The sequence below is a fragment of the Mustela putorius genome, unplaced genomic scaffold, assembly GCF_011764305.1.
Source record: "Mustela putorius furo isolate JIRA1106 unplaced genomic scaffold, ASM1176430v1.1 tig00003901_pilon_pilon_pilon, whole genome shotgun sequence".
Taxonomy (NCBI): domain Eukaryota; kingdom Metazoa; phylum Chordata; class Mammalia; order Carnivora; family Mustelidae; genus Mustela; species Mustela putorius.
In genome coordinates, this window is record NW_025422049.1 from 9,284,065 (window position 1) to 9,296,822 (window position 12,758).

At 39.2% G+C, this 12,758-nt stretch overlaps 1 protein-coding gene across 4 annotated transcripts in view; it reads right to left on the bottom strand.

The window, feature by feature from the left end:
* The window catches only part of WDR44 (WD repeat domain 44), an 86,123-nt gene that overhangs the window by 24,866 nt on the left and 48,499 nt on the right, over positions 1-12,758 (bottom strand). For all 4 annotated transcript variants that reach the window (XM_045068248.1, XM_045068247.1, XM_004762101.3 and 1 more), the window contains 5 exons: positions 12,300-12,383; positions 6,534-6,640; positions 5,619-5,770; positions 1,466-1,604; positions 127-191 (listed from right to left, as the gene is read on the bottom strand). In XM_045068248.1, coding sequence (XP_044924183.1) covers positions 127-191; positions 1,466-1,604; positions 5,619-5,770; positions 6,534-6,640; positions 12,300-12,383 — 547 coding nt within the window. The remainder of the gene's footprint in view (positions 1-126; positions 192-1,465; positions 1,605-5,618; positions 5,771-6,533; positions 6,641-12,299; positions 12,384-12,758) is intronic.

The following is a 12,758-nucleotide window of genomic DNA, read 5'->3' on the forward strand; positions in this document are numbered from 1 at the left end:
GTCTATAACTTATCTTAATTAACTGTTTTCATGTAACTGTAATTTCTGACAGACAACAAGGTAGTTCATGGTAAATAAATCAAATTATAGTACTTAACAAGAGTAACCATAAAATACAGAACATACCCCTGTATCTGTATCAGACTTTGATGAATTCAGACTTTCCTGAGAAGGTGACGGGGATACACGTCCTAAAAACAAAATAATAATTATAAACAGGCATGTACATACACACACACACACACACACACATCAATCAGAAATAATGACACACGAACACCTAATTAATAGTCATAGAATGTAACATTCTGAAAAAACACATTTTCTAAATAAGTGAAGTATTAATTCTCTGGGCACCAAAATAATAGGTTTTATCATTTTTATCATAAAATCTAGAATAACCATATCATCTATTTAATAAAATATTATTAAATCTTCATTATTCATAGTGAATACAAACAAGATGAACAATAAAGGGACACAAAGGGTCTGGGGTGGTAGAAGTCGCAAGGGCCGCTGGAACAGTCTGTCTGCTCCAGGCAGGGCAATAAAAAAAATGTATTGTAAACATAGTTTAACTTTTTGCCAACCCAATTTCATCTTCAATTATGTATTATAATGCAAGCAATACCCATAGGGCCACTAAAGTATACACGGATCATTTGCCAGTTTAGTGGATCTCCCCAGATTTCTATGTTCCTCAATCGGTGCTTTAAATATGCCTTCTCTCACACAGCGAACTCCTATCCTCCAGCCCATGGCCGGCCACCTATTCTCCTTTCTCCCATCCCTTATCCTCTTGGTTTCAGTCTTAGTGGGCTAGGGCGAGGATGGGAGTGGAAGGGAGGGGTTTGTGGAGAAAATTTATTGTAGTTAAATAATTATAAGAAAAAAAATCCCATAAACATAAAGCTCTTACCTACACCAGATCTACATGCTTTCCTGGTAAGTTACCAATATACAGAAATATTTTATATAGTTGTACTCATGGTGTACACACATCACATTCTGAAGTTTCTCTCTGCCATTTAACCTTTTTTCATATACCTCTGATGTACTGACAAATCATATTTCCTTTTCATGGCTGGGTCTCCTTTTTTCTTTCCTTACTGGATGGATATTATTATTCTCATTCCTTTTCTAAATTAATCAGGTTATTTCACTTTTAAACCCAGGAGAGAACTAAAAGTTGTCAGGAGAAACCAAGCAACTTTGTTCTCAATAGCTGATGAATTAAACTCTGCACAATACTTCAAATGGGATAAAGTCAAAAGCTCTATGGTAGCGTTTTCCATGGGATTCAGATGCTTTTTCAGTGTTGACTTCTGTTCTTTTAGGTTTGTGGCCACTATTAAAAATAGTGGTTGCTGCAAACGGTTGTCAGAGAAGAGGGCATTATTATACCTAAAATGTAAAAATACCAGGTATCTCTAGAGTTTTAAGGCCCACAGTAAATAAAAAATACCTTCGGTATTGTATTTCATTCGCATATTGTTGAAATAGTCAAAAGCATTTTTTAAAGCCCATATTCTCACTACATTGTCTTGTCCAGCTGAGGCAAGTAATCGGCCACAGTGAGAAAATTTCATGGTCCAAACAGCTCCCTATAAAAACAAAGAAAGGTTCAGAGTTATTTCTTTAGAAGTTGAAACATTTAAGATTTTATTTTTAAGTAATCTCTACACCCAATGTGGGGCTTGAACTTACAAGTCCAAGATCAAGAGTTGCATACTCTACCGACTGAGCAAGCAGGCACCCCTAAGAGTTGAAACATTATTTTAAAGCCAAAGTAAAGAATTATTCCAAATGATACTAAGATAATCCTCATATTACTAATACCACTTAAGGCCAACAATTCAATGATGACACAACAGCACAAAGAGCAACTTCTAAGAGAAAAGTAGGATAAGATAGCAGTTTACTGTAATCTAAACTAACAAGTTCAAAGCCCCAAGCTTTGTCTACAAATTAATGGAAACGGAGTTCTGAGGAGGCCATAAATAATTGTAAAAACAGAAATCCTAGTTGGGGATTTCAGTCTCCTAGCTGAACAGAAGAGGGAGTGGCACTGGAGGAGGCAGAGCCCTCAAGATGCAACTAATACCCTTGACCAAGGCTGAGGGAAAAACAGGCCCATGTTAGCAGTGACCCTTGTGGCACTGGGCATTTGCAAGTGTTGGAATGGTGTGATCTCAACCTGTTTTTCCCCCAGAAACAAGATTTTACAGTGTATGGTTAGAATTCCCAGAAACTGCTAGCAATAGGGAAGTGTGTGGGTATGTGTTGGGAGGTGGAGGTGGCATGATTTAAGAACATGAACCCTTAACTTGGAAAAGCCAAATGCTATTACAACAAATGTTGTTTGAACTCCTATTACAACACATATGTATGCAGATCAAAAAGATTATCTAACTTAGGGGTGCCTGCTGGGTTGGGAGACCATGCAACTCTTGGTCTCTAGGTCATGAGTTTGAGCCCTATGTTGGGTGTAGAGATTACTTAAAAATAAATATAAACTTGAAAAAAAAGATTATCCAAGTTAGAGGCAATAGTTCATATAATGAAGTAACATTCATTTCCATAAAATGCAAGCATATTAAGAAATTTGTTATTGGGAACCTACTACAATGAGACTTTACTTAAAACTGGAAATAATGAAAGTGAATCAAAACAGTACAAGGAAGTTCATCAGTTCCTTAAGGAAGTTACTATAATCAAATCAAATATTTTATGTGGAGATCATAAGCACTAAAGTTTAAATTCCAATCTGGCTGCCATCTGATGTGTTTATGGTTGCTTCTTTCCAGTTAAATCACATCTTGGATTTAAAATCTAAATAGAAAAATAGATTCCCTGATCAAAGACTGACAGCATCATCGTCCCGTCCAGCAGTTTATTACCGGCTTCCCTGTGTTCCTGGCATTTTTAAGGGATATAACTACAATATCACTTGTGCACTTTATCCCCACTTTCGTACATTTTAACTCTGGTAGAAAACTTACACCTATGTCTCCTGGTTTTAGCTGCCATTTTACAAAATACACGAACCTACTGCAGTATTTGTGTGCCTCAGTCAGTTAAGCATCCAACTCAATTTCGGCTCAGGTCATGATCTTCTGGTCGTGAGATCGAGCCCCATATCGGTTCCTGGGCTCAGTATGGCATCTGCTCGTTCCTCTCACTCTGCTCCTCCCCCTGCTCACTCGTTCTCTCTCTCTCGATAAATAAAATCTTTTAAAAATATACCCTGGGAACATTTTAAATGGTTTCCAAAGACACAGACCACCCTGCAAATTTAACTCCTTTAAAGTCTGATACCTTTACATAGCTTTCTTCATGATATGGGACTAGAGTTTACTTATTCAAAAAATTTCACTTCTTAAGGGGCGCCTGGGTGGCTCAGTTGGTTATGTGTCTGACTTCGGCTCTGATCACGATCTCAGGGTCCTGGGATCAAGCCCAGCATTGGGCTCCCTGCTCAGCACAGTCTCCTTGTCCCTCTCTCTCTGCCCCCTCCCCCTGCTCATGCTCTCTCTCTCTCAAATAAGTAAAATCTTTAAAAACAAAAACTTTCACTTCTTGATAGTTGCAAGCAACATATCTTTTAAATTTTTAAAAAGATTTTATTTATTTGACAGAGAGACACAGCCAGAGAGGGAACACAAGCAGGGAGAGTTGGAGAGGGAGAACAGGCTTCCTGTGAAGCAGGGAGCCCCATGTGAGGCTTGACCCCAGGACCCTGGGATCATGACCTGAGCCGAAGGCAGAGGCTTAACGACTGAGCCAGCCAGGCACCCTGCAAGCAACATATCTGATAAAGTGTTAGTATCCAAAATAAAGAACTTATCAAACTCAACACCCAACAAACAAATAACACAGTTAAAAAATGGGCAAAAGACAGGAATAGACATTTTTCCATAGAAGATATCCAGATGGCTAATAGACCCATAAAAAGAAGTTCAACGTCGCTCATCATCAGGGAAATATAAATCAAAACCATGTTGACATACCATCTCACACCTGTCAGAATGGCCAAAATTAACACAAGAAACAACAGGTGTTGGCAAGGATGTGGAGAAAGGGCAGCCCTCTTGCACTGTTGGTGGGAATGCAAACTGGTGGAGCCACTCCAGAGAGCAATATGGAGGTTCCTCAAAAAACTAAAAATAAAACTACCCTATAATCCAGCAAGTATACTACTAAGTATTTATCCAAAGGAAACAAAAATAGAGATTCGAAGGGTTTTTACACCCCGATGTTTACAGCAGCATTATCAACAACAGCCTATGGAGAGAGCCGAAATGTCCACTGACTGATGAACGATAAAAGAAGATGTGGTATATACATATATACAATGGGATACTACTCAGTCATCAAAAAAATGATATCTTGCCATTTGTAATGACGTGGATGGAGCCAGAATGTATTATCCTAAGTAAAAGTAAGTCAATCTGAGAAAGACAAATACCATATGATTTCACACTCATATGTGGAATTTAATTTTTTAAGATTTTATTTGTATTTATTTGAGGGGGGGAGAGAGAGAGAGAGAGAGAGAGAGAGAGAACAGGTGCAAGCACAAGAGAAGGGGGAGGGAGAAGCAGAGTCCCCACTGAACAAGGAGTCTGATGTGGGGTCCAATCCCAGGACTCTAGGATCATGACCTGAGCCCAACACAGCCACTGAAACGACTGAGCCACCCAGATGCCCCCATATGTGGAATTTAAAAAACAAAACAGATGAACAGTAGGGAAGTTGCGGGGGTGGGGGGACACAAACCATAAGAGACTCTTCTTTTTAAGGATTTATCCATTCATTTTAGAGACAGAGAGCGAGAGCAAGAGAGAGAGAGAGAGAGCGAGCGCATGCACGCACAAGTGGAGAGAGGGGCTGAGAGAGAAGGAAACAGAGGGAATCTCAAGCAGACTCCCTGCTGAACACAAAGCTCAGCAAGGGACTCAATCCCAAAACTCGAGATCATGACCTGAGCTGAAAACAAGAGTCAGACGCTCAACTGACTTAGCCAGCCAGGTGCCCCAAACCGTAAGAGACTCCTCACAATAGAGAACAAATTGAAGATTGACAGAGGGAGGTGGAGGGGGGATGGGCTAGATGAGTATTAAGGAGGGCACTTGCTTTGATGAGCACTGGGTATTGTATATAAGTAATGAATTATTGAATTCTACTCCTGAAACCAGTACTGCACTGCATGAACTAAAATTTAAATAAAAATTTAAAAAACCTGGGGCACCTGGGTGGCTTAGTTGGTTGAGCTGCTGCCTTCAGCTCAGGTCATGATCCTGGAGTCCCAGGATTGAGTCCCGCATCGGGCTCCCAGCTCCACGAGGAGTCTGTTTCTCCCTCTGACCTTCTCCCTCTCATCCTCTCTCTCTCTCAAATAAATAAATAATAAAATCTTTAAAAATAATTTAAAAAACCTTTCAGTTCTTAAACAATAATCCAGAGACAGACTCTGCATTAAATCATTATTAATATTAATTTACTTTCCTTGAATCAGGTTAGCAAAATTATGTACATAAGAGATTGGCTTTATAGAAGCCAAAGTACTTCTCTCAATGAAAACAGAATCAATCCTGAAAAATATAAAGACTGCTTACCATATGTTCACCACTAAGATCTTGCACCACTTTGATCTGATCAAAATCATAAGGTCCTTTGAAACCATGTGCTGCTTTGAATTTGACTGGTCTTGTATATGGCATTCCCTCATCATCACTTGATGAAGGATCATCTTGATCAGTATGAAACACTGAATAGAAAGGCAATACAGAAATCATCAGTGGCTAATGTAGATAAAGTTACTATCAAGATTTTCACTCTACTGTTAACCAAGAAAATTTATTAAATGGAAAAACAGTATCAGTCTATTACTAAATAGCTTATTAGTTAAGAGCACAGGATCTCATGCCAGACTGTCTGGGCCCAAATCCAGCTCTGTCATTTATTTTCTGTGTGACCATAGCCAAAGCACTGGACCTTTTTGTGCCTTGGTTTTCTCATCTGTAAAATGGAGATAATAATAGTATTTACCTCACAGGGTTTTTATGAAGGGTAAATGAATGAATATAGTACCAAGTGCTTAGAACAGTGTCTAGCACAAAATAATTACTGTATTAGTGTTTATTAAATAAAATAAATGAGTACAATTACAACAAATGACACAGGAAGTGAAAATCTGTACAAATTTAGAAAATTTTCCAAATTTTGGAAAATATTTATAAAAACTAACCTTACAAAACTAATTTACAACTGAATAATGAACACTCCTCTCTTCCAGGTTGCCATACTTACAAAGTATGTACAAATTCATGTTCAAGACGAACAAATTTATTTTTCTTCCTGCTCATAAAGATAAGTGATACCTAGAATAACATGATTTACTGAAATGCTAAGATGTCTGCTACCAAGGTTTCTTAATTTCAGTAAGAAGAATGCCTCTTATAAATTATAGACTAACTTTGGATGATTACAAATCAATTAAATATTCACTTGCAATGTTCTATTTCACTTACCTTCATCTCTAACACTTTTAACTTTATTCACAGCACGTTCACCATATTCCTCTGCAAGGTGCTTTGCTCTCTTTACTGATTTTCCTAAGAACTTCTTTAGTTGAGTCCTTACCAAAAATACAAAAAACCAAAATTATTTTTTTAAAAAGATTTTACCTATTTATTTGAGAGAGAGCAAGCTCATGAGCAGAGAGAGGGGCACTGGGGAGGGACAAGCAGACTCCCTGCTGGCAAGAAGCCTGACCCAGGGCTTCATCTCAGGATCCTGAGATCATGAACACCTACCCAACTGAGCCACCCAGGTGATCCCCAAAACCAAAATTATTAACTAACTGTAAAAGCTCAATAATTCACAGATAATTTCATAACGGCCACAAGAATAGTGTATTATTTTGAAATAACTCCTCTTTAACATAAAAAATAGGTCTTTGAATTCCTGTATCCTTTGTTCTATGGAATAAATACATTCAAGTCAATATGGCTACAAAGAAAATACACACACTTCTGGATGTACAGCATCATATACTCTAAAGCACTGGTTTTCCTTCTTTTCTTTTCTTCCCTTCTTCCTTCCCTTTTCCCCCCTCTTTCTTTCTTTCTTTGGGAGAGAAAGAGCTCAAGCAAAGGTTAGGGGTCACAAGAAGAGGGGGAGAGAGAGAATCCCAAGCAGGTTCCTTCCCCAGCAAGGGGCTTGATCTCACAACCTTGAGATCATGACATGAGCTGAAATCAGGAGTCTAACGTTTAACTGACCGAACCACCCAGGCACTCCTCAAGCACTGGCTTTCAACGGTGAATAAAAAATTGGTGGGGATGGGGTGGGAGGGGAGTGTTTAAAGCATAGGAACCTGAGACCCATCTGCAGATCATATGATTTAGAGTGTCTCAGGTCAGGCCATTAATCTGCAATGAGAATGTCTTTGAGAAGACTGCTTTAAAGAGGAATAATCCTTTGGGTGCCTGGGTGGCTCAGTTGGTTGAATGTCTGAATCTTGGTTTCAGCTTAGGTCATGATCTCCGGTCATGATACTGAGTCCCACTTTGGCCTCTGAGCTCAGCATCAAGTCTCCTTGAGATGCTTCTCCTCTCCCTTGGCCCCTCCCCGGCCCACTGTGAGTGCCAGCTCTTTTCCCTCCTAAAATAAGTAAATAAATCTTAAAAAAAAAAAAAGGACGGGCCCCTGGGTGGCTCAGTGGGTTAAGCCACAGCCTTCGGCTCAGGTCATGATCTCAGGGTCCTGGGATAGAGTCCCGCATCGGGCTCTCTGCTTGGCAGGGAGCCTGCTTCCCTCTCTCTCTCTGCCTGCCTCTCCGTCTACTTGTGATTTCTCTCTGTCAAATAAATAAATAAAATCTTAAAAAAAAAAAAAAAAAGGAGTAATCCTTAAAACCACATTTCTACCCATAAAAAAACTATAGGGATGCCTGGCTGGCTCAGTCAGAAGAGCACGTGACTCTTGATCTTGGGGTTCTGAGTCTGAGCCCCATCTTGGGTATAGGGAATACTTAAAAATAAAATCTTAAAAAAAAGACAGAAAGAAAGAAACCATAAAGAGGTATTTACTTACAGAATAAAATGTTTGGTACCCTACGATGGCCGTCTGTTTCTTCTCTTTCAGTTTGGGTATTTGCATGCAATACAGTTAGGTTGAGCTTTCCCGGGAAGTATTCCCAAACACAAGGTAATGCAAGGATGCATCTCAAGCTTCTATAAATAGGACTTACTTATTGCTTTTCTAATAATCTCAGTCTCCAATTTCATATATTAAGATCATAAAAAACACAGTATATACATGATCTCTAAAACCAAAACAGAATTTATAGGAGGGAATTTTTACCAATTCATGGGGGTTCATGATATTAAAGGATACTACCTGATTAAGCTGCTAAGCTATATATACAAAGATGTTCACTGCAGCATTATTTACAAAGTGTAAAGAGTAGGGAAAAAAGCATAAAAAGTAGAGACAAACTGATTTTTCATTAACAGAGCAATGTGTAAATAAACGCCAGTATATTCTCAAAATGGAATGCAATAAAATAAATGAGGCAAACCTCAGTTCTTCCGTAGTACTGAGCTCTCAAGTCACCTCAGGGCCAATGCACATGTTATTTCTGCCTGGAACATTCCTCCCCTGGCTAATTTCTACTCATCTATTAGGACTCAGACCAAACATTATTTCTCAGAAAAGCCCTCCTTGACTCTTCAGAGCAGGTTTTCCTGTTTTGTATGCCAAGAGTACCCCATGTATTTCGTTTATTGCAATTATGTATTTCTCCTATTTAACTGGAAGCTCTAGGAGGGCAGAGACTACGACTGTCTTAACTATTATATTTACAGCACTGAACTCCCATGTCTGCCTGACAGAAAGGCTATAATATATTTACTGTTGATACTGGTATGAAAAGATGTACATTATGTACCACATATTCTTAAAAAAGCAAGCTTGGGGCATGTGGATGGCTCTGATGGTTAAGTGATTGCCTTTGGCTCAGGTCATGATCCTGGAATCCTGGGATCAAGCCTCCCATCAGGCTCCCTGCTCAGCAGGGAGCCTGCTTCTCCTGCTCCCTCTGCTGCTACCCCTGCTTGTGCTCTCTCATTCTCTGTCAAATAAATAAAATCACTCTTTTAAAATAAATAAATAAAATAATAAAAATTAAAAAACAAAAACAAAAACAAGCTGACGGGGCACCTGGCTGGCTCAGTCAGCAGAGCATGTGGCTCTTAATCTCAGGGTTGTGAGTTCAAGCACCACGTTGGTCATGGAGTTTACTTTAAAATAAAGCAGGGGGTGGGGGTTGCAAAAAAGAAAAAGCGAGCCAACAAACTACAGGCACAGTATTAATTCTACTTTTGTGAGGAAAAAAAAAATTCTGTGGAGAATTCACGTAATTATTTAATTAACACTGGTTATTTCTGGGGGTGAGAGTATGAGACCCTCATTTTCCGTATTTCTGTATTAGTTTTTCTGTTCTTGTTGTTAAAGTAATCTCTACACCTGGCATGGGGCTTATACTCAACAAACCTGAGATCAAGAGTTGCAGCTCCACTGACTGAGCCAGCCCGGCCAGGTGTCTCTGTTTTAGTTTTGATAATAAGAAAACACAGATGATAAACCATTTTTAAAACTACTATAAGGGGGTGCCTGGGTAGCACAGCGGGTTAAGTGTCCAACTCTTGATTTTATCTCAGAATCATGAGATCCAACCCCACATCAGGCTCCATGCCCTCTCTCTCCCTCTGCCCTCCCCTAACAACCCCCACCCCGCCACTTGCATGTGTGCTCTCAATCTCTCTTGCAAAAAAAAATCATAGGGCTCCTGGGTGGCTTGGTCGGTCAGTTAAGCATCTGCCTTCAGCTCACGTCGTGATCCTGGAGTCAAGGGATCGAGCCCCACATCAGGCTCCCTGCTTAGCAGGGAGCTTGCTTCTCCCTCTGCCCCTCTTGCTGCTTGTGTTCTCTCACCTTCTCTCACTCGCTCGCTCTCTCATGCATTCTCTCAAATGAATAAATAAAATCTTTTAAAAAAAAATCAATATAAGTTCTCTGCTACCTATAACTCAGAAATTATATTTTCTGGATAATAATAGATTTACTACTATTTAGGCAAGAAAGCATATTTTAATCATTTTGGATGAGAACATTTCTAAAATGTGTGTTTTTGTGACTTCTTCAATGGCACTCAATGTTTGATAAATTGCTTTCCTTATTAAAAACAGCCAAATACCACCTTCACTCTTAATATACCCAGGGCCTTTCATATGGATTGTAAGTGGGCCATAATATTAGCTCCCCCTCAGCCTTCAAGGTGACAGAGCAGGATCCAGGGAAGCCAGAACCCTGGGCAGACTCCTCTGGCCATTAGCAGATTCATTAGCTTGCCCAGTGTTCAGAGGAACTATTACCGTGTTTTGTGTGTGTTGAGAAAAAGTTGAAAGCAGTAACATATGGAATTGCTATTCTATGTAATGAGTCCTTTTATCATTTTCTGGATTCCCTTCGTGTGATCAAAATATTACCTGACATTCTTATGTGTCGACTTACACGTTGTCACAGTTTGCTACTTCTATTTTGCTTTGACCTCAGATACCAGATGACCAGATTTTTTAAAAATTATGTAAAAAGTAAGTATAATGGCTTTGAATAAACCTAAAGAGCTTTTCTTTTAGAAAAATAATAAGCCAGGGTGCCGGGGTGGCTCAATGGGTTAACGAATTCATGCTCTCAACTTAGGTCTTGGTCTCGGGGTTTTGAGTTCAAGCCTCATGCAGGACTTAAAAAAAGAAGAAAAAGAATGAGCTTTAATGCATGGAATAAGTGACAGTTCTCCTAGGTGTTTACCTATCTCTTTAATCATTCATAATTTTGATTTCTGATAGTTGCCACTGCTGGACAGCCGAGCTCCAGATCTCTGAGGTTTCATCTATACACCTGTATTGTGGGTAGATCTTTTATAAGAATTCCCAGTGGTTTCATTGATACACTTCCCACACTAGGCAAAGATCAGTATAGTGGAGAATTTGCTTTGGGGAATTACTGTCAAATAAATGACCAGTGTATAGTCAAGCAAAATCTATATGCCCACCATTTCTGCTGGATGTTTGTAAGGAAATCAGAAGGATGTCATGATTACAATCCTTTTGCAACATATGATTTAGTTATTTAGCACCCATTTATCTTGTTTTTCAAAGTCAGGAAACAGGAACGCCTGGGTGGCTCAGTCGGTTAAGCATGTGCCTTCACCTTGGGTCATGATCTTAGGGTTCTGGGATCGAGTCCTACATCGGGCTCCCTGCTCAGCGGGTAGCCTGCTTCTCCCCCTGCTTTACTCTCTCTCTCTGACAAATAAATAAAATCTTAAAAAAAAAAAAAAAAGTCAGAAAACAGGGTGCCTGACAGCCCAGTTGGTTAAGGGTTGGCCTTTGGCTCAGGTCATGACCCTGGGGTCCTGGGATTGAGCCCTGCGCTCTGCTCATGCGGGGAGTCTGCTTCTTCCTCTCCCTCTGCCCTCCCCCTACTCATGCTGTTTGTTTCTCTCAAATAAATAAATAAAATCTTTAAAAAAAAAAACTCAGGAGGGGCGCCTGGGTAGCTTAGTCAAGCGTCTGCCCTCACCTCTGGTCATGATCCCAGGGTCCTGGGATTGAGCCCCACATCTGGCTCCCAGTTCAGTGGGAAGCTTGCTTCTCCCTCTCCCACTCCCCCTGCTTATATTCCCTCTCTTGCGGTCTCTCTCTCTCTCTCTGGTAGATAGATAAATAAATAAATAATAAAATATTTTTAAAAATTAAAAAAACTCAGAAAACACTTTAAGATAACATAAAGGTAAAATTTAAGTGTAAGTTATACAGACTGCAGATGTCACTAAAATTGAGAAAGAAATTTACTAGGACACGGAGTAGTTGGGAAAAATTGTGGAGTTTAGAAAAACAAATAGGATTTGAAAGCAATTTCAAGAACAATCATGTTCTACTAACACTTCTGGGACCTACCATCAGAAAAATAATGCAGGCATGATGCAAAATTTATTGATCTATTACTATCTGTCAGATATTATAGAAATGACCACCAACACAGCCTTGAACAACTCTTAATGCCTTGGCTGGGGACAGGAAACGCTGATGGCAAATGGACATATAAACTAGATAAAACAGATTTAAAATAGTATGGCAAGTCACATATTTTTTAAATAAATGCTTGAAATAAAGAGTTGTACCATAACTCATGTGTGAAATAAAGAAAAGGAATGTATTGTAACTTACGTTTTCTGTTTTAACCTTCCACCATCAGTATCTGTTGTCTGAGACTGTAACTTCTCTTCATCATCTGACTGCGCTGCATCATTACTACAAGAAGGGGAAGAAGTCATTTTAAAAGAAGCCATTTCCCCTACACCTCCCAACAATCCATGTATACGATATACTCAGGTACTCAGAATAAAACTACATTAACACACTTTAAGTTTAATTTTAATGATGATCCTGAGAATGTAAGACTTGAGAGATCAAAGAACAGAATCGTTAAGCATGATGTAATGTACAAATGCAAGTGAAAACAATTTAGGAACTTATGGAAAACCTACTACCAACAAGGCTTTTTGCTGGATAAAACGTGCTGCACAAAAATGACAAATTAGCTTCCTCTTTGCTCTTCAGGTACATCATGTATTACACTTTATTAAGATTTCCTTTCACAATAATCATTTCTTCGATCTACACAGA